Source organism: Drosophila pseudoobscura, chromosome 4, assembly GCF_009870125.1.
Source record: "Drosophila pseudoobscura strain MV-25-SWS-2005 chromosome 4, UCI_Dpse_MV25, whole genome shotgun sequence".
NCBI classification, from domain to species: Eukaryota; Metazoa; Arthropoda; class Insecta; order Diptera; family Drosophilidae; genus Drosophila; species Drosophila pseudoobscura.
Window position 1 is genome coordinate 11,070,689 of NC_046681.1, and position 26,499 is coordinate 11,097,187.

Genomic DNA, 26,499 nt, shown 5'->3' on the forward strand with positions numbered 1-26,499 from the left:
CAAGTTGTAAGATTTCATCATTTCCCTCTATCAATCAATCGTTTGTTGAAGGTAAGGTGTTACGGTTTCATTTCCTTTGATTCAGGTTTAATCATTTCTGATGGCTGAAAGCCTTAAAAGTGGTTTTAAAACACTGATTAAGTACGAGTATAATATTAGGAGATTTTTACAGATACTTCGTGTGCTGATTATCCGTTTCTTGTCTCTGGGTATTCCTGCCATTCCAAATTATAGGGCATTGGGAGCAAGATTCCATTAATCAATCTCTTGTTGAATGTGGGATGTTATGGTTCCACTTCCTTTGATGTAGGTTTCCATTTCCATTGCTCTATATCATTTGTGCCGGGTGAGTGCATAAAAATAGGTTTTAGGACAATGATTAAGTGCATGTATAATATTAGAACAGATTTTATACGCCCTCACGGGTTATGTGCTGGTTATCCCTTCCACACTATCTTGCCATTCGAAATTATAAGGCCACAGGGCGTAAGATTCCATCAATCAGTCTCTTGTTGCATTAGGGATGTTAGGCTTCCACTTCCAGAAATGCTCATCATCATTTGTCATGGGTGAGTGCCTAAAAGAGGATTTAAAGAAATGTTTTATGTTGTAGGAGAGGTTCTTCAGATTGAAATTATTATTTTGTTAGTTAGTTTTAATGGACTATTAAGAGAATTGAGGGATGAGGTTCTGATGTACTTACTATTACTCATCATTTACGCTGCATCAAGGATCATCCGCACATTGCTGAGTACCTGACTCTGTTTCAGTACACATATGAACGTCTCGACGTGGTATCTACGCCCACTTTAATTGCTTTCACCGGCACCGGGCGAATTTCCGGTGGAAGGTGGCCCGGCAACTACTGCTCCTCCATCAAGAATTCCATGTCGGAGTCGAGCACACTCAAAGACAACATATGTCCACAATGACCACGTCCATTGTACAGATTGGCAGCGTGCGTGAGTAAAGGTGGCCCACGACTAAGCCTTGAGTAGATCCATCGGCACCTCCTGCCGACTTCTGGGTGTGGCCACCGTCAGGGCACGGCATTAAGGGCCTAAGAAAATAATTGAAGATGTTGTTTAAACATTATTTATGGATTTTAATTGAAGATTTTTAGAAAAAGATCTTCAGCAGAAAGACTCTAATGCTAGAAATAGTACATCGTGAGAAAAAATGTACACCAATAATTATAATAATTACATTTAAAATACTACAAACTCTGGGGAAACTCAGCAAACCCCATCGGGAAGGAACCCATCCTTTTTACGCTCTGACAATCATCTAGCAGAGAAAGACATTTCTTGAGGCCAAATTGGAACCCACATTAGCGACCACAACTTCCCTCAGAAGTAGGAAAACGTAAGCCAATTGTAGAATTGTGACAATCAGACGGCGAGAGGTTGACGAAATCGAATGGTTGTTGGCCAACAGAACGGAAGTGCCATATAGGGCACACGCACTCAAATATTCCACCGGCAGCGACACCGACCACGCCACGCATGCCCAATGAGGAGGAGCAGGAGAAGGAGGTGGTGATTCTTGAGAGGCTACAATCCATTTTGGTTTGGTGAAAGTTTCGACATTTCCATCAGAAATTTGTAATAGAAAAATTCGAAATTTTCAATGATGAATTTCCTGAAAACGGAGATATTACAGATGCTGCAAAGGTTTCAAAGGCCATTCAGACGTAGACCCAAGGACGTATCGAAATCTTACTACAAATGCGGAGGACTCAAGCCAAAGCCAGAACAGAATCCAATGTCCCTGGTCCTTATACTGGTGAACGTCGTACCCGGAATACTGCTGGGCACTTATGCGGGCAAGAAGTTGGCATATTATCTGGAAGTCTGTGAGCTCTTTATGCCCGATCTACTGGACGAGGATGACTAGAAGAGGGACCAGAGACGGAGGCACAGATTGAACAACGAGAATTTGGAGCAGGGCCTCCGCCTCAGCCTCAGTGCCCCATATCCTGTTCGTACAAGAATATATGCTAATGTGCCACATCCATGAAACTGGCCAAACAGGATGCTGGCTGAGCAGACCAGACCAGACCGGGCGTTGGCTCTTAGCAAATTAGCGCAGTATGCTATTCAATTAGTTCTAAAAAAGTCGTAACATTACATTTTCTGGTTTAATATTTAGTCCAATTCTTTGGGCACTTCCTCGACTGTAAAATGCATACTTTTGGATTTATTTGGTTTAGAATAAAATTCATATATGTTATATATACATTGTAATTATGACCGAGAACTAATTTCATTTTCCAATCGATATAGAGCATGAAAGGGTGCTTTGAATTGCAGATGAGTTTCGCTCATTTTCAGATTTGGTCCAACGCCAATGGGTGCAGCAGGGGATGCATAGGAGTAGATTGTTGTGCATTCGTATCTCTGCAGAAAGACCGCTTCGTTATGGATGTGGGCTGTGCATTGATTGGGGGCCGACACGCATTATAAAACTGAAGCACACACGCTTCTATATTTTTGTACTCTTGCAGAGGGTATAATGGTTTTAATAATGCCTTAGCTCGTTTCTATTAGAGAACAATTAGCCAGGGTATTAACAGCTTCGACAGGTAGCCTTATCTGAATTATTTCTTTGAACGAATGATTGTTCTCCTTCGCGCTTCAAAACGTCTTAATATTTAGCTATTTATCTACTGTCTAATAAATGTGCCATTTTATACATACCACTGCATTTTTAGGCTGGAAGATTCCCTTTTTTTATCGCCGAACATCGCTTGTCCGTAAATTAGTCTCAAAACCACAGTACACGCCAAGAAACGTCCTAGAAACACCGCAATGTGCAGATTCGATTCCAGTAGCTTCCAACATTTCCAGTCTTCTGTACGCAGTCATCCTTTGGCGAATTAAGTACTTCCAGTGCAAAATACGCATATGTACATACGAACAATAAACTGAGAAAAATTTGCGGCTTTCCTGTTTTTTTGTACATGGAATAGTGGTAATTTGTACGAATTAGTGAGTATAATATCAGAAAAAATACATAATATTAATAAAGATGATTACGATTGGTCGAATTCATATTTTTGTTATTAATAAGAAGGAGCAGCATTCCAGCGCTTCCAATAAATAAATACATATGTACATGCATGCATTCCAACGGTAAACTGTGTATGTGTAATGGCTGCCGAGCTTGGCCCGTTTTACAGAAAAAAAACACAAAGTAAATATTATCCTTCATTCATATATAGTTGCGAATAGTGTGAATAATATTATGTACTATATTACATGCAGAAGGCTAATATTTTCTTCGATTTAAAAGAGTTGCCGTCCATAAAATTGTACATATACAAATATGTACGGTAAACTGTGTCTTGTCTGTGTATCAGCTTCGGCTTCTGTTGCTGTGCGTTTTGCAGAGATAAACACATGCAAATTGCATTCATTTCATTCCATAGCATCAACATTTGTATTATTAACAAAAAACCACTCAACTTACTTGTCAAAAATGTATTTTTTTCCATGAAACACACAGTTTTAACTAAAATGGCGCCAAACGCAGCTTTGTTTATGATTATCAGTGTGACCGCGGTTTTATACCGTCTGACCACTAACCATACAGTATATATACTGTATATATACTGACCCTCTGAAAATCTACCAAAAGATACCGTAAATATACTGACGAATTATCCAAGTTCCATCAATATTCCTCGTCTTTGTTATTCCGTCGAATATTACTAGCTAAATAGAACTCTCAACCTTGCCCGCACAATTTTACCCGATTAATGAATCAATTTTCTACTTGACTGGCTCATTCTTAATACTTGCTTTTATTGGATTTTGCGTAAAAAAAGACTAGGACAAAAAAAAAAGGTTTTAGCGAAATAGGTAAAAAACAAAGAGAGGATGGTCGTTAAATTGCTCAATTTTTACATTCCGTTGAATAATGCTGGCTTACTGAAACCCACAGCCATGCCCATGAATAAATTTTCTACAAGATTGGCCAATTTTTAGTCCTTGCTTTTAATGTTTTTTGACTAAAACAAGGTTTAAGCGACAAAGTTCAACAAAAAAACAGTCGCAGTTTTGCGTGTAAGCCGTAGTACAGGCCTTCGTAAACCCTATTTACAAACCCCTAACGAATACATTTATTTCCAATTTTTCCGAGTTTTCATAGACAAAATTTCGCAGAATTATGAAGGTATGGACAAAAGGCTACCGTTTAATAGTTTATCTATAGATTTTTACAAACGATACCTTAAAAGACGCGTAGTTAATAAACCTATACTAAACATATACAAACCCCCAGGAATAAATTTAGTTCCAACTTCTCCGAGTTTCCAAAGTCAACATTTCGCAGAATTATACCGCCAAAATGTGGCATTTGAAGGTATGGACAAAAGGCTGCCCTTTAATAATTTATCTATAGATTTTTACAAACGATACCTTAAAAGACGCGTAGTTAATAAACCTATACTAAGCATATAAAACTCCCGAGGAATAAATTTCGTTCCAACTTCTCCGAGTTTCCAAAGTCAACATTTCGCAGAATTATACCGCCAAAATGTGGCATTTGAAGGTATGGACAAAAGGCTGCCCTTTAATAATTTATCTATATACCGTAAGTATACCGGTAGCATTGTCCGACCATATGCTTGGGCAACTCTTGTGGCCGTGAAACGTTTGAGGGCGTCCAAGATTGCAACCCTCAGATCCTTCAGCAGCTCTAGCCAGGCTGTCTTCGAGGCGAATCAAATAAATACGGCTATGTAGCACTTCTGTCGGGCCTTGTTGCGTACATCTGTCTTGTAGTAGGGAGGTTCACAGTAATCTATACCTGTGGCAGCTAATGGAGGTGACTTCTGCACTAGATCCTTTGGTAAATCTGCCATTATCAGCCATGCGCCGATAAAATAAAATAAATGGAATACAAAGTATTTAGAGAAATCAGTTTTTAATTATATTTGTTCAACACTTAAATTACATTTTTGACAAAGCTTTTATAGGAAGTATAGCTGATTTTGTAACCCAGATGATGGGGATCTATTAATACTTTCGGCTACAAGAAATGCCAATTTGTGAGCGTATTGACATACAGCAGGCACGCGACAGGTCCCAGAAAAATTATAGTACATGTGGGTCATTTTGTAGGACAACATTTGCAGTTTATCGGCACTTAGTCCTATGTTATCATGTATAACATTGTAGTTAGTTGGCGATACTGTTCCCTGACGCACAGCTTGCGACACTAAAAAGAAGTCATACCGCTCAGGAAGCGTTATGACATCATCGACTACAGTACCAGGCACGGGATTTCGATTGTTGGTAAAGTACCGAGTATTGATGCGCTTAGCGACAACAATAAATGCCATTCGACAGCCGTCTTCTTTGCCTGCAGATTTATAAATCTCATCAAGCTTAGATTTTAAAAGCTTCACTTCAGTGTTAACGACCTGATGAAGTTGACCATCACCCACACCATCACGGAAGAACAGAATTCTCTCTGGTAAAATACCGTGATGTTCCCGGAACGCTTTTAGGGCATATGTCATATTCATTGACATCTGTTCCGACAGCTCCTGGCCTTTCATGTGTTCGTTTACTGAAGAAAAGTAGCGGTTCGATAATTTCATGTCCATCGTAGCCACAAGTGCACCATACGACTTGTTTTTGTTCTTCGACGAATGACACACATCAAAGCCAACAGTCATTAATCCGCGAAGAGGTAACTCTATCATCCATGGAGCGCCCATCAGTTTGGCGTTCATCTGAATAACCACTTTTGTGGCTATGGACATGAGACCAGCTGATTTCTCTTTTCTTGGAGCAATGGTTTTCAGAGTGACCACTTGTGATGGTACTGGTCGATCAACACAAGTGCGTTTTTTAATACAGCTATACCTGTTGATGATGTAAACTAATAAGAATCCACTTTTTACAAACTTACTTTACCCATACTTCTCTTCGTTTGGAGCCTTAAGCACTAGCATTATAATTTGCGGATCTTTCGCTACTGCATTATCGATCGATTGTGAGTATGTCCCATTGCGATCATCGGCTATTTTATCACTGCAATGAAATACAAGACTAAATGTATTTCTATCTATAATATTATATAGTTTTAAATAATACATACTATCGAGGCTCGGAAATAGTCATTTTCATCCCACTGGCAGCACGAATGCAGAGCTTTACAAACTCCTCAGTCTCCCGTAAATTACGCTGTGGAGTTATCACATACCACCTCTTAATGTCCACATGCGAGTACATTGAGTTGTTTCGGAATTCCATAGTCCAATCAGCACGGTTATCGCATACGAATCGCTTTTGATTGCCAAAAACTATTTTCTCAGGAAATAAAACGCGAGCTGGGATGTCCACCAAAGCTGTATCAAGTTCAATATTCCACGATTTTAACACATCCATGCTCTCCTTCGACGATTGCAAGCGCTTGTTGAATGCGCGCAGGCGTTCAATACGACGGTCCGGATTCAATCTGGTAAACTCGCTCATTGCTTTCATTAATCTAATTTAAGAGTAACGAACCAATTTTGATATTAGAAATATTAACAACAAAAACTTCAAATAGAATAAAAGACATACTGAAAATTTTCTCGCATAGCATCAGTCATTCCAGTAGCTCGAGCCAATTCGGGAACTAGCATAATAAGCTGATCCGTGCCACCACGAATGTTTTTCTCGGTAGGTCGTGACACCACCAATGGCTGCTTATGGTCACGAATTGTGATATTATATCTCTAAAAATCGAAATAGTAGAACAGTAAAATGATTTCTAAAATTAAACAAAAGATTAAATGCTATTTGCCTTAACATTGTACACTCCAATTTTTGTTGATCGCGTTTTGATGCTCTTTTATTTAGGATCATTCTTTATGATTCAATATCTTCATGATTTTCGGTTGTAAACGGAAGAACATTTGCGTTGCTCATACATTAATAGTGTAACAAAACTAGGTGCTCAAGGGGCGAAACTCCAGGTGCACTTAAACTTGATTTGAATGTATTTTGTGTATTTTTGTACCGATGTAATAATACCTTTATGAAAACTTACCTTTTTATAATATTCCACATACGATATATCTCCATCTTTAGTGTTAAACTTACACAAGGGGTTCAATCCAAAGTCGACATCATCGATGCGATAGGTTTTATTGTTGTAATCAGTAAGACATATCATACCTGGGGAAGAGAATAAATGCGTAAATATATAACCATCAATAAGTTGCACCTGCTAAAAAGTATGTCTATTGCTTTAGTAAGTGTTACGACTGCAGAGTTAGTTATGTTATCCTAAGTTATCCTAAGAAACAACCTACAGTCATACCTTGTGAGTTCCAATAGCTCGACTTAATCCTGAGCTTTTTCTAGTGATCCTATTGATACTGAGTAATAGATTGTCAGTGGCGCGATAACTCGCGGAGAATTGAGTCTTGCAGCAATCGGTGCCAGACCACGAACTATGTAAATGTTTTCGACTGCGCATTTTTAGACTTGCCTTTTCACATCTACTAATATTTTGTGTATAACAAATGCAAATACGAGTCATTAATCTAATTGGTCGCACAGGCTTATGCACAAATTTATGTATATATGCATATGTAAATATGGAAAACTCACCCATTACTTGGCGTCGAAAAGCATCTTTAAAGTTTTCGGTATCCCGAATCGCCTCACTTAGGATGTCATACAAGGTATCCGTTCTCATTACCTTATGAACGACCTCGGCACACAATAATATATCAGACTCGTGTTGACGAATCGATGTTTGATATCCAGGCCACAATTCCACGCGGTAATTATTAAGTTTAATCTTTAGCAGAAATTAAAACACAACATTTAAAAGCTTTTAAACATTAGCCCTTCGTTATTTTTCGTTTGTAAAGATATTTCAAACATTATAATAATAATATAATAATAAGAATTGTGAAATTTGTGTGTTTCCCTGATTTGATTTTTTTTAAACTGTTCAAAAGGATCAGCTGCTGCTGCTTACGCTACTGAAAATAATTGCCGTCGCAGCAGCCAACAATGAGCCAATATTTTTAGATTAGTAATAGCAGCAGAAAAAACTTATTGCAAGTTCTCAATAACTAATAACATCTAGTTCGTTTTTTGACCCTCAAACACTTTTAAAGTGAGAGTCAAAATAAAAAGATTTTTACCAAAGTTTCGCATCCAACCATTCCCACGCCGATTTCAGGGAAACCGGAAATATTTTAATGCGACTAAATTTATATTTCTGCGCATGGTAAGATAATAGAAACGGCAATATCTCTTTGGTATTTTTCAAAATTTTCTTCAAAATTAAATTTATAATAATTTCTTTGCTTTTGCATCCTTTAATGCGGAGAATGTTGGTGACTTCATCATTACATTCGAGTAAAAAAACCAATGCATACGATGATGGAAAGGCATTATGTTAGGGAGCCATTATGTTACAGCTTGGTAGGATTCGAATGCCAGTTTTTTTTTACACATAAGGTTACACATTAGGTACACATAAGATTAAGATTAAGAGGCGTTTAGATTAAGATTTTTGGTTCACATTTACATATTAGAGCAATAATACTGCTGCTGTAACAATATGAAAATCCATATAAAAATGGTATAAATATATATTTACATGGCAAGTATATTAATTAAATTCATTTTTGTTAGTGCAAAGTTACGTACCTTCGCCTTAGCATCATAATAGTTTCGGGATACAAGCTGGAGATTAAGACTCTCCATTGCTTTTCGAAAGACAAGATTAAGCACTTGGAATTGTTGATTGTCAGCTGCTTCAACTAAACCAACATGCTTAATTTTGATGGTAATGTTCTCTCCTGCGTGATTTTTTGTCACTAATTCCTTAAAGTTGAACTGAGTTGTGCAGAATAAAATAGTTCCGTCGAAAATGTATCCACCCAATATGTTTTTATGTTCGTAAAGGTACCCACGACGGTAACGTGTGTTGTCGACTTCAGGTTCAAAATCAACCCGGTACTGGAAAATGGTCCAGCTTGGACGTTTTAACAGCTTAAAATAATTGGTTTGGACATTTATTTTCGTGCCGCTAATTCCAGCTTTGGTTGTAAGTCCCTGAGGACGGGAGTGCACAACTTCAGTTATTACGCGTCGTCCACGTACAGACCCACGAGGATCGCCTAGTAAGAAAAACATTGGAAATTAAAATAATCACAAAAAGAACAAAACCAATACCTTCAATGGCTTGAGCTTCAGTATCCTTAGACTTGGGTATGATCTCCGACGTTTTTAACGCGTCTGCTGGGGGGACAGGTTTATCCGGACGAGCCTCGTTAGAAGATTGCCCCTACAAAGCGATAAATTCGTATGTTTTTACATAAATGCATATATTCTATACCAAATAAGAGACAGAATAACATAAAATAGTTCAACAGAACAGGAGTTTTAGCTTCGTTAAAAAAGCCCAAAAAGGGTTTTTGCTCCGATGGAACACACATTTCTGGAGAGAACCAACTATAGAGCTTGAAATGAAGAACCGGCCATATAGTGTTATTAATGTATGTGTTTTTTTTATGGAAACACAGCTATGTTATCTATGGATACTTAAAAAAAAAAATTCATTTAAATATTTTTAAAAATTCGGGAAAAAAGATAGTTTTTGATTTTATCAGGACAACAAATTCAAAATTGAATTTTTCCAATTTAATTATGTCCCTCCTTGATGAATTCTTCGGTTCAAACGCCTGACTTTAAAAGGCATTGAGAATTTGTGACTGATATTGGTTGGAAAAGGTTATAAACAATAAGGAGGGCATCTCAAATTTTAAATTTGAGTTCAAAAGTCAAATAAAAACGGAGGGAACGTTGCGAGTTGCTGCTATGGCCGCAGCTCCATACTTATAGCCAATACTTAGACAGTATGACTTCCCTGCGCCAGAGGGCGATTACATTGAACAACAAAAACTGTGTGAGAGAGGAAAAAATCGAAATTAAATGATCTTAACCAGATTCGCCTATCTGTCTCTATGATCTTGCGTTTTTGATTTTTTCGTATCTTCAAAATTGTGGATGCCACAGTTTTTCGCCCTATGTGGGGGAGGAAAGAGGCGTTGCAAAAGAAAACGTTTGAAACAAACTTGATTCAGTGTGATATAACAGGAATCTGGGTACAAAATTTGGTTGCTCTAGATCTTAGTATCTGTGAGAACTAGGCATCAAACAAGACAGACAGACCAACATGGATCAATTGACTCGGCTATCGAAAACGCTTCCTTTCCCACTTTCTCCACAATCCAATATCCCACTATACTCTTTTTGAGTATTTGTACATGAATGCTACATAAATGCTGTCACAGACTAGCTTTTCGATCGATCCAATTTGAACTCCATTCGCTTAGTTACATATGCATAAACCCAGCACATATGTATTAATAGGTTTGTGTTATGGTTTTAAACATGTTTAGAGACAGATATTATAACATAGCAGGCCAATAAAACCACACTAATTCTATGCAAATTTCAGCACGACGGTTATCCAAAGCGCAATTATTCGGGATTGATCGAAGCATTGATCCAAAAGCATAAAGTGGAAATACATACATACGTACGTACATTCAGTATTTGCAAAGTTATACAAACTTGAACATCAAAGTTTTCTAAAGACACATTCAAGAATTGGTGCACCAATTAAGCTGTTCAGTAAAAAGCTGCAATATTATTCCGGTAACCATTTATATACATCACTTTTTTAACATGTTATATTATTTACAACCGATTTAATACACAAATTAAAGTGAAATTACTTAATTACTGTGAATTTGAGCTCTGTATGTTTAAAAAAACGCGATGTGCAAACTATATATCAATACTGCCTGTAAAGCATATACATACATTGTATTTAATTTAGTTTTCTTACCAACTGCAGACCCAAGCCACGGTTTGCATTGTCCTTTTTTGTTCCGCGCCCGCGTCCACGAGAATGCCCAGAATTTGTTGGTAAATTATTCATTTTCCGTTGAATAATTTCCGTCGTCCACCGTCAAAGTTTTAAAATTACCCCAGGGCTGAATACGCAAGTTTTACACTTCCATTTGCTATCGATGTCAAGGTATCGTTTGCAGTTATTGCCTTTTTCAAAAATTAAATGATACTGTGGTCATACTGTAATACTGTTCAGGAACAGGTAGGAATGGAATACTTTTTTTTTGCAAATTACCTATAAATGCATATTCAAATGAAAACGGGACAGTCGTTTACATTTTAATTTAAAAAAGTTAAAGTTGGTGACTTCAACTTGCCAGGAACTGTTTGGTCTTCGGTAAACGAGTCTAGTACCCTAGTGCCCATGTCACGAAATGACTTTGTTGACGGCTTGCTTGACCTGTCCCTGTCTCAAGTCAATCATGTGAAAAATTCCTCGGGTCGTTTGCTTGATCTATGCTTTGTATCGGATCCGACCATAGTGTTGTTAACCCGAGCCCTTCCGCTCACTATACCTGAAGCCGCCTACCACCCTATTTTCGAGGTGTCGCTAGATATAGCACCAGCTCTATTGGATCGGTCGACTAGACTACCTGAACGTGTCCGCTAAAGCTTAATAACCTCATTAGGGATTTTGATTGGTCCGCTTTGTACTTGTGCACTGATGTCACAAAAGGCACACACATTTTTTACAATGCTCTTGGCACATTTTTTGATTCTTGTGTCCCGCTTTCTTGTCCGATTAGATCTGGAAAACCCACTTGGTTTACCAAAGAGTTATCCAGTCTAAAAAACTTAAAATCAAGACTTTATAAAAAATTTCAATGATTGGGCAAATGATTTTTGCCCAGTTTTTCCAAACGACCTATTCTGAGGAAAGCTACTCTGGTCAACCGTACCCATACGGTTTACCGATATCGAACGGCATTTTCAGTCCCTTGTTAAATGAATGTTCCCTACTTCATGATCTTCGACTAGTTAAGCCAGTGTTTTCACCGGGTCCAGACGGTGTTCCAGGTTGTGTACTCAGGTACTGCGCTGAGGCTCTGTGTGGACCTTTGCTTAAACTATTCACCCTATCCATTGATTCCCCTTGCTTCCCCCCAATCCGGAAGGAACAGTTTATACTTCCTCTCCAAGTCTGATGCAAAAAATTATAGAGGTATAGCAAAGTTATCCGCTATTCCCAAAATGTTTGAGAAGGTTTTAACTCCGCACTTGCAACATCTCTTCAAGTCACTTATATCTACAACTCAGCATGGATTTATAAGGCGGCGATCAATCACCACGAACGTGTTAGAGTTTACCTCTTCGGCTTCTTCGGGAGTACCACAGGGCAGCCATCTAGGCCCCTTACTCTTCACACTCTTTATTAATGACTTGCCTTCAGTATTAACATACTCTCGAGTACTTATGTATGCGGATGATGTTAAACTCTGTGTCCAGTACAAGGACATTTCATTTCATTCTCGCTTGCAATCCGATCTCAATAGCTTTCTTCTCTTAAGAGAATTACCCTGGTGGATGTGTTATGTCTGTTATGTTAGACCCCAAGTTAAAGTTTTCCGAACATATTTCTGCCATGGTAAATAAGGCAATGGGCGTGCTGGGGTTTATAAAGAGGTGGTCAAAGGAATTTGACGACCCCTATATAACAAAGACTCTTTATACCTCGCTTGTTCGTCCGATCTTAGAATACGGCTCCTGTGTATGGGGCCCTCAGTACAAAGTACACCAGGACCGTATGGAATCAGAACAGAAAAACTTTTTACTCTTTGCTCTGCGGGGCCTTAACTGGGATGCGGGTGTAAGACTCCCATCTTACTCTAGTAGACTACTATTAGTAAACCTCCCATCCTTAGTTAACCGTAGAAAAATGCTTGGTGTGATATTTATGCACAACTTGATCAGGGGTGACATAGACAGCCCTGATCTGTTGAGCCGCTTCACGATTCCTATTAGACTGACTAGAAACTTTATAACGTTGTTCCTTCCACTTTGTAGATCGAATTATTCCTTGCATGAACCGTTTAGGGTCTTATGCTCGGATTATAATTCCCTCTACCATATTATATCCTCCACTAATTCTCTTCCTCTTATTAAATTACTAATCCTTACACACCTTTCTAGTAATTAGTAATTGTAGTGGTATTTGTATTTTGATTCCATGCTTAGTTTCTTAGTAAGTTTAGTGCTAATTTTCCTCGAATGTTACGCTACGCACCGCGCGTCATGCGGCAGCGCCCCTCGGTCGGTTGGGCGGGAGGAGGGCTGCGTTTTGCCTGGGATCCGCGCGTAACAGCCTTCTGCTGGTTTCACACGGGCCACTTGACGGTGCAGCAGGGTAACCGTTTTCGGTATTTGTTGAGGTCCCAATTGAGCCAACGGTATACTTACGGTATATGGTATATTTTATCAAGTTCATCAATCTATTAAAGTTAATTTTTAAAGGTATATTTAAGAGGAAAGGGTATAGAAAATTACATACGCATTTATTCCAACGGATTGCATTTTTATCCTAGTCGCGGATTCACTTTCAAAAATTTCTATATCGTCTGTATATTTACGGTATTATTTGGTAGATTTTCTGAGGGTCAGACGGTATAAAACCGCGGTCACACTGATAATCATAAACAAAGCTGCGTTTGGCGCCAATTTTACTTAAAACTGTGTGTTTCATGGAAAAAAATACATTTTTGACAAGTAAGTTGAGTGTTTATTTGTTAATAATACAAATGTTGATGCTATGGAATGAAATGAATGCAATTTGCATGTGTTTGTCTCTGCAAAACGCACAGCAACAGACGCCGAAGCTAATACACAGACAAGATACAGTTTACCGTACATATTTGTATACATACATATGTACAATTTTATGGATGGAAACTTATTTAAATCGAAGAAAATATTAGCCTTCTGGCTGTAATATAGTACATAATATTATGCACACTATTCGCAACTATTTATGAATGCAGGATAATATTTACTTTGTGTTTTTTTTCTGTAAAACGGGCCAAGCTCGGCAGCCATTACACATACATACACAGCTAGTGGCACAGTATGGTTAGTGGCTCAACTTAAGCTCAACAACTTTAAAAATTTGCGCCGCCATTAAAAGTGCTACCACATCTGACCAAAATATAATTATCATCAGTGTTTGCAAAGAGCCAAAACGAACAGGAATATCGAAAGGTGCTTGATTTTTATTTATATATATAGCATATATTTAGAGTTAAAAAACATATTATTATTATTATTATTATTAACATATTGTCATCCATATAACCATGTCATATAACCATATTGCATTTCCACTTGTGACCAAGTTTATACTACGAACAGCTGTACGCAGCAACAACAAAAACAAACAAACAAAATATAGTATTATGAATGAATTAACCGTCAGAGTGAGTGTGTTGGCATTAAAGTTGCTTACAAAACTCACAACTAAAAAGCTACAGCTGGGCAGCTGTTCAGAACTACAAAATGTTGAAAGCTGGAAAACTTTTTGGGAGCTTGATTGGATCCGCGGGCGGCCGCATCGCCTTGCGGGAAGTGCACCTGAAACGCCGTGAGGTCTATTTGGTAGGTAAAACGAATAAAACGAATTTGGTGCTGCAACGAATTGCTTATGTAATCCTCCATTTTAGCAATGCTTTCGCATCCTGGGCGTCTGCGAGGGCGCGGATCAGAACACCGTGCGTCAGGCGTATTTGGATTTGGTGAAACGCGTCCATCCGGACTCTGGATGCGACGAGGCCAGTGCCGAACGCTTCCAACAGGTGGACGAGGCCTTCAAGCTGCTGCAGGAGAAGTTCGCGAAGGGTCGCCGCAACATCCAGGAGGACGAGGAGCAAGCCATGGAGTTTGACATCAAGCACACGGCCCCACAGCACCGACAGTATCTTTCCAACGAGGGCATTGGCGTAGGCACCCCCTTTCAGCGCCAGAAACAGTACCAGCAGGTGCGCGCCATGAAGGCCCAAGAGCGTGTACTCGAGCATCGCATCGACAAGGCGGCCGCCGGCGACAGCGACCTCATATCCAAGGAGGGAAACCATTTTCAGAAGCACGCCATCAAAACCAAATACGGCATTGATCGTGTGGTGGAGGATCTCATCCAGGAGGCCATGTCCAAGGGCGACTTTAACAATCTCAACGGCTCTGGCAAGCCCCTGTCCTCCGCCCAGTCGCAGAACCCCTACCTGGACTTTACCACCCACAAACTGAACAAGATAATGCTCGACAATGGCTTCACACCGGAATGGATCACCCTCGGCAAGGAAATACGCGATGCACGGATGCAGCTGTTGAAGACAGTGCGCCAGGAGCGCGTCTACTACGGCGATTGGCCGCTACAGAATGCCGAAGAGCAGGCCGCCTGGCTAAGGTTCACCCAAGACCACGAGGAGGAGGTCCAGGAGCTGAACAAGATGATTGATAAGTACAATCTGATTGTGCCCATACTCAAGAATCAGTTCTTTCGCTATCGCCTGGACCGCGTGGCCGCCATGGTGTTTAAGGAGCCGGACTTAAAACGTAATCAGAAGCGTCCTGCAGTCCAATACAAAGCGAAGGATGAGCAGTCGGAAAACACTTTCAAAAGCAATATTTTCGACCTGATTACCCGTCTTTTGTGATTGATATCGAATATGAAAGCATCCCCCCGTGATATTAGTTGTAGAGAATACGTTTAAATATTTTGAATAGGTTTGTTATCTATAAAAAACATGGAATCCAGTCTTAACCAAAAGAGAAATTGTTTGTCACTATAAAAATAATCCCTTGGAGGGCGTCAAAAACTTACAAAAACTAAAGATTTTAATGTCTTCACACTTCACTGGCTATCCTTGATATCCTTCGGCGCCTCCTTCTTTACCTCTGACACCCGACGCAGGGCACCGCTGGCCAACAGCGCCAGGGCACGCGGAAAAGCCCAATGTTCGGCATAATGGATGCGCTGGGTCAACGTCTCCTCATCATCCCCGGGCAGTATGGGAACAGCGGCCTGAACTATTATGGCTCCCGTGTCGACGCCCTCGTCCACATAGTGAACCGTGCACCCGGACTCTGTTTCACCCGCCTCCAGAGCCTGCTTTTGGACATGTAGCCCCGGAAATTTAGGCAGCAGCGAGGGATGAATGTTGATGAGACGGCCACGCCATTCGCGTACAAAGGGAACACTGAGGATGCGCATGAAGCCCGCCAGGCAGATGAATTCCACGCGAGCTGTCTTGAGATGGCGCGTTAGTTCAACATCGTAGACCTCGCGACTGGGGAAGTCCTTGTGCGAAATGACCATCGAGGGTATGCCCGCCTTGGCGGCCCTCTCCAGACCCAAGACACCTGCCTTGTTGCTGATGACGAGGACAATCTCTGCGTACACGCCCTGAGCCGAGTCACGGATGGCATCGATGAGGGCCTGCAGATTGCTGCCTTTTCCTGAAATGAGCACTGCAACGCGTTTCCGTGGTTGAGATAGCATTCTCTGGGTCCTGGTCAGCGATGCCTCAAAGTTCTGGACCACCACCTGGGGTTTCTTCGGATCCTTTCGGGCCACTACTTCGCCCACAACAGAGGCGCGCTGTGGATAACGGAGCTCCCGGAGCACGCCATCCACTTCCGTGGCTCCCACCACCAACACCAGACCCAAGCCACAGTTGTAGGTCCTCTGCAGCTCTGTGGAGCTGATGTTTCCTGCTGCTGCCAACCAGGCAAATACTGGGGGCAGCGGGTATTTGTTGGCGTCCAATCGAACGGCCAATTCCTTGCGCAGCACTCGGGGTATATTCTCGCTCAGACCACCGCCAGTGATGTGCGCCAGCGCCTTGATCCCATGATTGGGTCGAGAGAGCAGCGCGGACAATGCCTTCACATAGATCTTGGTGGGCACTAGGAGCTCCTCCCCCAGTGTTTTTTCGCTGAATGGCGCCCGATCGTTGAGGCCCAAGCCGGCACGCTTGAGCACCGCATGAACGAGGCTGAAACCGTTGCTGTGGACACCCGATGAGGGCAAGCCAATGAGCACATCTCCGGGCTGAATCTCATCCAGGCGTGGTAGGATGCCCGAGCGTTCGGCTATGCCCAAAGCAAAGCCAGCCAGATCATAGACCTGTGGCTCGTACAGGAGTGGTAGGGCAGCACTATGGGAGACTATGGGATCGAGAGGAAATGGCATTAGTATGTGAATCAGCAGAAGAATGATCCACCCAAAACATACCCACAAAACTACTATTGGCCTGGCTGGCGCCTTCCTGTACGCCAGCGTTGACTTCCGCAGCCAAGGCCGCCTGCCATTTGCCGCAGGCATAATAGCTGGAAAAGCTAAATGGTTCGGCGCCATTGCAGAGTATATCGTTGACGCACATGGCCACCAGATCGATGCCCACGCTGGCATTCCGATGGGTCTGCTGGGCAATCTTCAGCTTGGTGCCCACACCATCGGTACCCAAGATGAGTATGGGATCCACGTAATGATTGGGCACGCGGGTCAGGCGACGTCCCACGGCATTCTCAAAGCATTCTTCACGTGCCGCTGCCTTCACTCCCGAAGAGGGCACATCCTTGACTTCCTCGGGCAGCTGCGTTTCCCCCAAACCCCCAAAGGGTGCAGCCAACTTCTGCAGTTGCTCCACAAAATTTCGCACTTTCACGCGTGGAGCACCGCCGGAGGCTTTCGCTTGACGATTCAACACGCCCAGAACCTTGGCCCCCGGCAGGGCTGTGCGCCACAGAAGACTGCTCTGTGGGAGAACCAGCACCATGCCAATGCCGCAGTTGTGTCGCTCCAGCAGGGTCTGGGCACTCAGCTGCAGCTGTCCCGCCAGCCAGCCAAACACATCCGGGACGGGCACTGCACCAAAGTCGAGGGTGACCTCGAACCCTTCGGGCAGCAAGCGCTGGACATCGTGCAGCAGGCCATGCGTGACATGGGCCACAGCTTTGATCTGGTTGCCAGCCTGCAGATGGGGCAGCAGCTGTTGCACGTACAGGCGTGTGGGCGTGCCCAGGACCTGGGCCAGGCTAAGGCCATGCTTGCCCCCGCCGACAGGAGAGCACTCCTTGAGATTCACTTTCGAAGCAGCCAACTGGGTGAGGATCTCGTTGAAGCCAGCACAGTGGAGGCCCGAGGACGGCAGGCCCACGAGCAGATCCTCCGGTTCGTACAGATCAAAGCGTGGCAGGACACGAGCCTGCTCTACGATGCCCACACAGTAGCCGGCCATGTCGTGCTGCCCGGGGGCATACAGCGAGGGCATCTCCGCTGTTTCGCCACCTGGATGGGATATATTATATAGTTATTAATTATCTTCCTCAAAGACTGCCTCTCCTTCGATTAGATACGCACCTACTAATGCGCACTTGGCATCCCGACAGCCATCAGCCATTCCCTTCACGAGCTGAGCGGCCAGTGGCACATGCAGCTTGCCACAGGCTATGTAATCCAGAAAAGCTACCGGCTCGGCGCCCAGTTCCAGCAGATCATTGGCAGACATGGCAAACAGATCGTAGCCAATATTCTCATACAATTCATTCTGCAGGGCCAACTGGATCTTGGCGCCCACACCCTGCGTGGCCTCTGCAATTACGGGCTCCTTGTAGCTGAGATCCTTCAGCCGAAAGAGACCACCAAAGCCACCCAAACCGCCAAGGACCCCAGGTCTTTGAGTGCCACGCGACAAGGGCTTGATGCGTTGGACCAAAGCATCGCCGGCATCAATGTCCACGCCGCTGTCTTTGTAGCTGAGGCCTGGCGCCGTGGCAATGGCTCTGATGTGGAAAAGAAAAGTAATATATTAGTTATATGTGTAGAAAATACTTTATTAGAGGCATAAAGATGAAGGTTGTACTAGGGGAAACCTAGTGAGAATCTCCATTTTGTCCGGAAAGATTATAATTTTGACCTAAAATAAGTTACGATTCCGAACAAGACTTCGAAAAGGTGACAGATCAAACAAAATCTCACAGTAATAAGAGTTTTTAGATGCTAAGAGGAGATTAATTTGAATTTTTGAGGATCCGAACGATGCCTGAAATGCTTGTGCATGAAAAAATGACAATTTCCACCCTTTATAGGACTTCTGATAAAGATTTGAATACAAAATGGAACCATTTCCATACTTTACAGTATGGCAAAATTTCATCTGTCGAGGATCAATAATTATATCTATAGCATAATAATCTTTAGTAAGAGTTCTATCAATCAATAGCTTCAATCTCCCATCTTTTAGGACCCCAAATCTCCCTATCTTCATTGGCTTTATATACCCATTGAGTAAACGTCTTTTGAATTACATTTTAAATGCTTTCTGGGCAATGTCCGTGCGATACTGAGCTCCTGTGCCGGCAAAAGTGATAGTTCCAGCAAGTTTTGTGGCCTTTGCAGCCGCCTCCTTGAGGCTGGCATCCAAGGCAATGGCTATCAGCACACGTCCGCCATTCGTGAGGGCCTCCTTTTGTTTGTTTACAGAGAGACCGCTGTGGAAAATCAATTGAGTGGGCGAATTGACATCAGGTAGTCCTAGAAAATGAAACAAATTAATATTGATTTAATGGAAAGAGCATACGGAAACCTTACCAGTGATGAGGCAACCCTTCGTGGAGGTCTCTGGATAGCCAGCACTTGCGAGGACCACACCCACAGCACTCACGCCGCTGCGCCACTGGAGGGGCAGCCTATCCAGCTGACCGCTGCAGCAGGCCTGCATCACCTCGAAAAGATCCGTTTCGAGGAGCGGCAGAATGACCTGCGTTTCGGGATCGCCAAAGCGACAGTTGAACTCGAGGACGCGGGGACCATCGCGTGTCAGCATGAGTCCCGCATAGAGAACACCCTGATAGGTGATGCGCTCCTTGATCAGACCCTGAACAGCTCTCTCCAGCACGGCTCGCTGGACCAGCTCCAACGCGGGCTGACTGATCAAAGGACAGGGACAGTAGGCGCCCATTCCTCCGGTGTTTGGTCCTGTATCTCCATTGCCCAAACGCTTGTGATCCTGGGCAGGCAACATGGCCCTAACACTCTTGCCATCGGTGAAGGCTAGAACCGATATTTCCTCGCCCTCGAGAAGCTCCTCTACGACAAGGGTGGCCCCAGCTTGTCCGTATTTCAGGTCTCCCAATATCTCATCCACCGCTTGGCAGGCTTCATCCACATTGGCGGCCACCACAACACCCTTGCCTGCAGCCAAACCAGCGGCCTTCACCACCAGAGCCTGATAGGGTGCACTGGAAGAGAGGGCATCAGTTATTCGAATCTAATTTCCATTCCAAGAGATTCGTTTCTCACCTCCTGATGAACGCCTTGGCCTTGTTCGTATCCGTGAAGCTCTCATAGCGAGCCGTTGGTATTCCATGGCGCAGCATAAAGTCCTTGGCCCACTTCTTGTCCGCCTCGATTTGGGCCCCCTGCTTGCCGGGTCCAAAGCATGGGATGCCCTCCTTTTGCAGCACATCGCCTAGACCCAAGGCCAAGGGATCTTCGGGTCCAACGACCACTAGAGAGATTTCATTTTTCTTGCTCCATTTGGCAATGGCCTGAAGAAAGAACAGAGCAAGAAATATTTGAAGATTAGAATAGATTTATGATTATTGATCTATTACCATCCATAAAAATGTTCAGGTTTTGGGAATCGCATTTAGATGTTCCTAGAAAAAAGATTCTGTCTATTCTATACTTATAATATTTGATGAAGAACATTAATATTTTCGTATTTCCAACTCGGAAAGTGGTCCTTGTGCCAAAGATAGAATCTCTGCCTTTTCCCCTTGCTTCCTTCCCATCTTCGAAACGTTCTAAAGAATCGCGATTCCTTCCTGCCTTCGGAACGTCCTTAAACCTCAGGATTCCCCCGAATCTTCTCCTCGGAGCGTATTCAAAAGATTTATTGATCTGGCGAACCGCTGGAACTATGTTATTGAGTGTATCCATAGGTTTGTTTGATCCTTAGTTCATATTTTAAAAACCTCATAACCCAAAAATGTTGGTCATTATAGATAACCAAACCCTTTGAAAACCCCTTCATCTTGCCATAATATCCTACTAAAATTTAGTAAATTTGTATTCCTTTTTTGTAGCATTTTAATACAACTCAAGAGACGAAAGAATATATTATAATATTTCATTAAAATATAAAAAATTTCTTATAGAAAGAATATTTTATAGCACTCGCCTGAAAAATACACAGATATTTTAATCATGCAAATTTTCGATCTATATATTTTTTCCAAGCCATTTGAAATATTCGGGTTATTCATTATCTGCGACGACACAGGTCTCCATAAGCTAAGTAATCATGCAATTTAAAATTAATTAAGATACAAATATTTGGTGTGATGTTTATAATCGGAGAACCGTACGGTTTGAATTTGAATTCAACGCAAAACCGAGTTATTTATTTGGCATCGGCTTTGTTCTTTATAAAACGATACACTGATGAAAAAAATTGCATCTTTAATTTTCATATTTCATATAAAAATGTAACGAAAAGATCTACTTGATTTAAAAGGAAGGTTCTGCGTTTTTTAAATTTAAAATATAATATGATAACCATTCTTTTATGAGAAATAAAACTGTTTCTTTCCAAACTTCTCTTCCATTTTACTTATAATTTGTATCCTATCGTTATCTTTAGCCTTTCATAACTCCAAATCCCATCTAAATATTCTCATATCCCTGCTTTTACCCTCTCCCCATCAATACCTCTTCTCTAAGAATTTCAGAATTGGCATTGAATACAATTTGCATCAAAAAACAATCCCCAATCAACAGAGATCATAATTGGATTTCCCCCATCTAACATCTAACCGGGTCATGATCGCACTGCAACTTCTTTGGGCGGGGGATTCTCTCTCTCTCTCCTCTTTGTAACCACATTCCCCAAATGGAAGATAACACTCCTCTAAGTACTCAACCGGTTCCGTTCGCCAATTTGTCGCCAAAATACTAAATGCCTTCCTAATTGTTTTGCCATTAAACTGTGTCTCTCCGGCGGTACGGGTGCATTGTCTTTCGATCGGGCAAACGTGAGCCAGCGTGTGGATCAACAGCGAATTCAACGAACGATGCGACTGACTAAGGCGCCAGCTATGTCAGAGCCATGTCAACCAACCACAGTAATCCGGGGCTGTTCTGGTCCGGTTCTCTGGTGCTTCGTTACCTCAGTTCTAATTCGTATCGGCGCCAACGCAGAATTTCGGTTGGTTTGCCCCCACAACAGCAGAGTCGACGAAACACGGAGTTGAAATTGCAATCGTCTGCGTTCCAGACCGTTTAGCACTTGGGCAAAGAATCATCCCGATTTCCTAAGAGTTCAAGAACGTTCACACGGCCGCATGCTCTCCAATTTAGCTGCTAAATATGACGTCTTTTAAGAGCTATTTGGGCTTTCCAAATTAAGAGCAAAGCTGGTCAAGGTTTTAATTTCCCGTAACGAAGGTTAGGCGCGATCAAGAAGAATGAGTCGAAAGGCAAGCACCATCTAACCATCTACATACTCGTAAATGAAGGCTTATGACAGATAGAGGTATACTACGTTTATACGAAGCTGAATTCTTGATATTAGTGAAGGAGAGTTGCCAGATCTAGCAGCTTCGGCGCTTCTATATCTTTCGAATAGGACAGAGATCTCTCTTACTTTCCATTTAATTCCTTTTTTGCAGTATGTTTTCTTTGTTTTTGCTTTCAGAAGAGATTTGTACAGTTGATCAGCTGTTTTTGGTTAACCCCCTTGATTCCTGTAAGGAGCGAATTTGGCTGCGCCTCCACAATTCCTGATTTCATTCACTTTTCACAGCTTTTCATCAAATCTACTTCGTATAAACCGAGTAAGAGAAGTCTTGAAAGACTTGCCTTTATATATATCGTTCGGAATCTCTGACCTGAGCGAGCGTCGACTACTTGCCAAATTTGGCTAGAACGTTTTCGTCTTTATGCTTTACAGAGTGCGCTCATGATTTACTGTATTATATGCAAATTAAGTGGGGGAGCCAGCGAATGGGAATCGGGGTATTGAAGCAAGGAATGCTGATACATTTGTTTGCGGATAAGAGTTTGGGGAGGGAATCAGAATTAGATACGGTTTGGTGAATTAGTCGAACCGGTACGGGTTTTTATTTTGGGAATTAGCCAGCAAAAAAAACAACAAAAAGAAGACGTATCAAATAATCGGAGGGGTACGCGTAATTTTGATAAAGTTTGTGTCTAATGATCAAAATATATGCTTAGAGATAACACTTCATTCATCATTTATGATGCTATGCAATTTCTAATAATAACTAGCAGACAAAAACTATAAAAAACAAAGAGAGTGGTTGAATTAATTGAGCAAGATTATGGGTTGTCTGGGGGGTGTTCCATAGATGGTCTTTGAGCTGTTGATTGCTGGAGATTTTCTTGAATTGGAATGCAATTTCCTGTACAATTTTTATTACAAGTCTGAGATGAAAGTAGTATTGTTCTTGGTCTCGAAGTATCGTACAACAGATTCCCTTCGCAATATTCTATAGTAGGAAGCCATAAAGTGGAAGTTATCCCCAGTAATCCCTACAATATGTGATCTATAAAATCAACCTTATTTTCCTCAGACGAAACTTTCTTTTGCCTCTGATATTCCACAATGGAAGCCAATTAAGGACACCCGCAGTGTCGATGATCGCTATGGTATTTTCGAGTTCCTTGAGCATGTAAGTATTTCAAGATCAGCCACAATATACTATATATGAAACTGTAAGTGCCCCAACCTTCGAGTAGGGCATAACCATTCACGAATATTGTATATGTATGTATTTTTACCATCCCACACTTTGGGAATTGCAGCGGCGACAAATAACATCGCTGATACCTATATAAAATAATACTTATAAGAAATAAAATCATTTTATTTATGACTGACTAAGGCAAGCGGCCCCGCTGCCGCCGCAACGATGATGATGACGAGCCATGTCGGTGATGTTTCGGAACTGGGTTTCCGAGGCGAAAATATTGCCAAAAAAAAATCCAAGCTGACAGGCAAGCGGATGGATATAAAAACGAAAGCGTACGAGAAGCAGACAAACAGTTCCACTTGATACTCGAAAGACGATAGAACCCAGAGATCTCTACTCCACTCCCGTCATGCATTTGCTTGTAAGAAACCGAAAGGCGAAACGAGAATGGCAGTACACCCGAAAACGGATTATAATCGATCAATCTTCTACCCCACAGATGAGTCTCTTTGGAGTGCTGGCTGTGATGCAGCAGCAGCTGGCTGTTCGGGCGGCCGCCTACATTCCCGACTCGGATAGGAATACGAAAACACTCCAGAATGATCTCCAGGTGGAGCGGGATGGTAACTATCGCTATGCCTACGAGACATCCAATGGCATTTCGGCCACTCAGGAGGGCCTCGGAGGCGTCTCCGTTCAGGGCGGCTCCAGTTACACCTCCCCCGAAGGATCTGTGATCAGTGTTAGCTATGTGGCCGACGAGACCGGCTATCATCCCGTGGGTGATCACATTCCCAAAGTGCCCGACTACATCCTGCGCGCCCTGGAGTACATTCGCGCGCATCCGTACCAGGTGAAGGATTACTATACGGGCGAGCTCAAGACAGTGGCCCACGATGCGGCCGCTTTTAATGTCTACACCCGGAACATCCAGGACCAGACGACACCTCGTTCCCGGCCAAGTTCCACACCAAAGACCATCTATCTGACCCATCCACCCACGCTATCGGATGCCCCAACACGGCGACCTCTTAGACAGCGTCAAAACGATTCGAGACGCCGATGATCCGATGATCGGTGATCGTTGATCGGTGCTGGGGGCAGGTCTCAATAGAACACCATGCAAATCTGTGAATTTCATTCTTAACAATTAATTAAGCCACAAAAACAATAAATATAGAAGTGCTAAGCAAAACATAAGCTATAATGCGAAAACAAAGAACAAAGGCCACAATTTTGTGTTTATTTTTGTTGTTGTCTGTCGCAAAAGAAGGCGCTAATGTGAGGCAATGTCTGGGGAACGCGATGGAACAATCTTTTGGCATTTGATTCTTTATTTAGATAATTAAACTAGACAGTTTCAATTTATGTTTAGACATGGGTAGACAATAGGGGGGTGGAATCGTGATCGTATGAGGATCGTTTTGCACAAGCAAAACACTGGTCCCCTGACAACAGTCCCATTAAAGCAAATCTACTTTATTATTGTAGAATACATTTTCTCTGCTAATCACACTTAATCTATCAACATTACGAGCCGACTAAGCCACACAGAAAAGACAGCCACAAATATGATTAAAATCAATTTGGATGCATTACAAAAATGTTAAGCTGCTAGACCTCGAATAATGCACGCAAATCCCAGCCTGCAATTGATAACGTATTGACAGACTCTCGTTACACAGATCTACATATAATATTAATCTCGAATTGCAATATTTGCCACGATTTTCGTCAGCTCCAATGGCAATCCAAGGCGCGCTCAAGGGTTAAAGTTAAACCGATTAGCGGCGATCGCAGTGCAATGGAATGATCCGCTTTAAGATCGTTCCGATTGCGGATTTATTGGCGGCTTAGCATAAAACATTCTGGGGCATCATAAAAATATACATTGCGATCTCAAAGATCTCTCAAGAAGCCATAAAAATGTATCACAGACGGCAATAAAAAAATACCCAAAACGAAGTAAATGCCGAATATTCCACGATCAAGCTTCACCCCAAATAGCGTGCACACACACACACACAGGCACACACACTGTAACTGTAAGTCACTCGCGAAGGTTAATCCAAGGTCGCTGGGGGAATCATTCAACTCACTTCAAAATCCTTTGGATCCAAGACTTTTGCATCCAAATTGCGGCACTTTTCCACCTGTTGGATGCCAAAGCTGCCAGGCAGGGCATAGATCTGCTTCACCAGCGTCGACTGCGACAATTTCCAGCAGATGGCATGCTCCCGCCCGCCGCTGCCGATGACCAAGACGCTATGCGACATATTTCTGGCCGATAAGAACAAAAACTAATCACGTTTTTAAGAATTTATAATTCTTTCTTCGTTTTCCCGCCCACGTGTTGCGAGTTGTTGAACGGGCAGCAGCAACAGCAGCAGCGTTTCCAGAGAGTGAGAGTGAGAGCACAGTATGTTTAAGAGACGCGATGGAGAGAGAGCTTGAGAGAGGGAGAAAGAGAGCCAGGTTTTGCGTGTTTTATGTATTTGTTTTTTTTTTTTTTTGGCTGATCAGATCCGTAAAACCGCACCGCACGACGCCTCGTTTTGAACTGAAATCTTGAATTTGAATTAAATATTTTTATGTGTGCGGCCCTAGGCCTAGGTAAGAGCAACTGTGACGCGTCAGTGACCGCGATAAGAAAACCTCCGTGGGCCGCGTCGTTAGGAGGCGACCCAATCCCACAGCATTGCACTTATTTTTCGCCGCGGCAATAATTGTTGTTGTTTTAGCTCAAACAAATAACACAAACACGTCGGCGATAGCCTTTCCAGACCCCTGCTGGGGGTAAATGTAACTGTAACTCAAATTGCACTTCTTATCAGTCGTAAATTTGTTATTC

General features: G+C 42.3%; 5 protein-coding genes across 5 annotated transcripts; 3 read left to right on the forward strand and 2 right to left on the reverse strand.

Moving 5' to 3' along the window:
* Positions 1 to 1,574: 1,574 nt before the first annotated feature.
* LOC6903524 (essential MCU regulator, mitochondrial) lies at positions 1,575 to 2,117 on the forward strand. Its single transcript, XM_002132364.3, has one exon. The coding sequence runs from the start codon at positions 1,630 to 1,632 to the stop codon at positions 1,894 to 1,896; it is 267 nt and encodes an 88-aa protein (XP_002132400.3). The 5' UTR covers positions 1,575 to 1,629; the 3' UTR covers positions 1,897 to 2,117.
* Positions 2,118 to 4,910: 2,793 nt separating this feature from the next.
* On the reverse strand, positions 4,911 to 11,045 carry LOC117183186 (protein aubergine-like). Its single transcript, XM_033379388.1, has 9 exons — positions 10,879 to 11,045; positions 9,198 to 9,309; positions 8,670 to 9,142; positions 7,614 to 7,806; positions 7,048 to 7,175; positions 6,579 to 6,733; positions 6,112 to 6,501; positions 5,934 to 6,044; positions 4,911 to 5,876 (listed from the first exon to the last, which is right to left on the reverse strand). Exons 1-9 carry the CDS (start codon positions 10,969 to 10,971, stop codon positions 4,976 to 4,978), a joined length of 2,556 nt encoding a protein of 851 aa, XP_033235279.1. The 5' UTR covers positions 10,972 to 11,045; the 3' UTR covers positions 4,911 to 4,975.
* Positions 11,046 to 14,218: 3,173 nt separating this feature from the next.
* LOC4817832 (dnaJ homolog subfamily C member 28) lies at positions 14,219 to 15,749 on the forward strand. Its single transcript, XM_001357358.3, has 2 exons — positions 14,219 to 14,528; positions 14,594 to 15,749. Exons 1-2 carry the CDS (start codon positions 14,430 to 14,432, stop codon positions 15,581 to 15,583), a joined length of 1,089 nt encoding a protein of 362 aa, XP_001357394.1. The 5' UTR covers positions 14,219 to 14,429; the 3' UTR covers positions 15,584 to 15,749.
* On the reverse strand, positions 15,642 to 26,431 carry Gart (trifunctional purine biosynthetic protein adenosine-3 Gart). Its single transcript, XM_001357356.4, has 7 exons — positions 25,748 to 26,431; positions 20,233 to 20,480; positions 19,522 to 20,171; positions 19,239 to 19,464; positions 18,292 to 18,713; positions 17,164 to 18,219; positions 15,642 to 17,096 (listed from the first exon to the last, which is right to left on the reverse strand). Exons 1-7 carry the CDS (start codon positions 25,922 to 25,924, stop codon positions 15,781 to 15,783), a joined length of 4,095 nt encoding a protein of 1,364 aa, XP_001357392.3. The 5' UTR covers positions 25,925 to 26,431; the 3' UTR covers positions 15,642 to 15,780.
* On the forward strand, positions 23,951 to 24,874 carry Pcp (Pupal cuticle protein). The gene is made up of 2 exons (XM_033379390.1): positions 23,951 to 24,069; positions 24,148 to 24,874. The coding sequence occupies exons 1-2, from the start codon at positions 24,058 to 24,060 to the stop codon at positions 24,712 to 24,714; spliced, it is 579 nt and encodes a 192-aa protein (XP_033235281.1). The 5' UTR covers positions 23,951 to 24,057; the 3' UTR covers positions 24,715 to 24,874.
* Positions 26,432 to 26,499: the final 68 nt, after the last annotated feature.

Excerpts from the sequence above, each read along its gene's own strand:
- Gart (XM_001357356.4), bottom strand. The coding sequence starts at position 25,924 with ATGTCGCATAGCGTCTTGGTCATCGGCAGCGGCGGGCGGGAGCATGCC. Across the intron at positions 20,481-25,747 it reads TGGATCCAAAGGATTTTGAA|GCCATTGCCAAATGGAGCAA; the intron begins GTGAGTTGAATG and ends TTCTTTCTTCAG. Across the intron at positions 18,714-19,238 it reads GCCCAGAAAGCATTTAAAAT|AGCCATTGCCACGGCGCCAG; the intron begins GTAATTCAAAAG and ends TTTCCACATCAG.
- LOC117183186 (XM_033379388.1), bottom strand. The coding sequence starts at position 10,971 with ATGAATAATTTACCAACAAATTCTGGGCATTCTCGTGGACGCGGGCGC. Across the intron at positions 9,310-10,878 it reads GTGGCTTGGGTCTGCAGTTG|GGGCAATCTTCTAACGAGGC; the intron begins GTAAGAAAACTA and ends ATCGCTTTGTAG. Across the intron at positions 6,045-6,111 it reads ACTATTTCCGAGCCTCGATA|TGATAAAATAGCCGATGATC; the intron begins GTATGTATTATT and ends ATTTCATTGCAG.
- LOC4817832 (XM_001357358.3), top strand. The coding sequence starts at position 14,430 with ATGTTGAAAGCTGGAAAACTTTTTGGGAGCTTGATTGGATCCGCGGGC. Across the intron at positions 14,529-14,593 it reads AACGCCGTGAGGTCTATTTG|CAATGCTTTCGCATCCTGGG; the intron begins GTAGGTAAAACG and ends CCTCCATTTTAG.
- LOC6903524 (XM_002132364.3), top strand. The coding sequence starts at position 1,630 with ATGATGAATTTCCTGAAAACGGAGATATTACAGATGCTGCAAAGGTTT.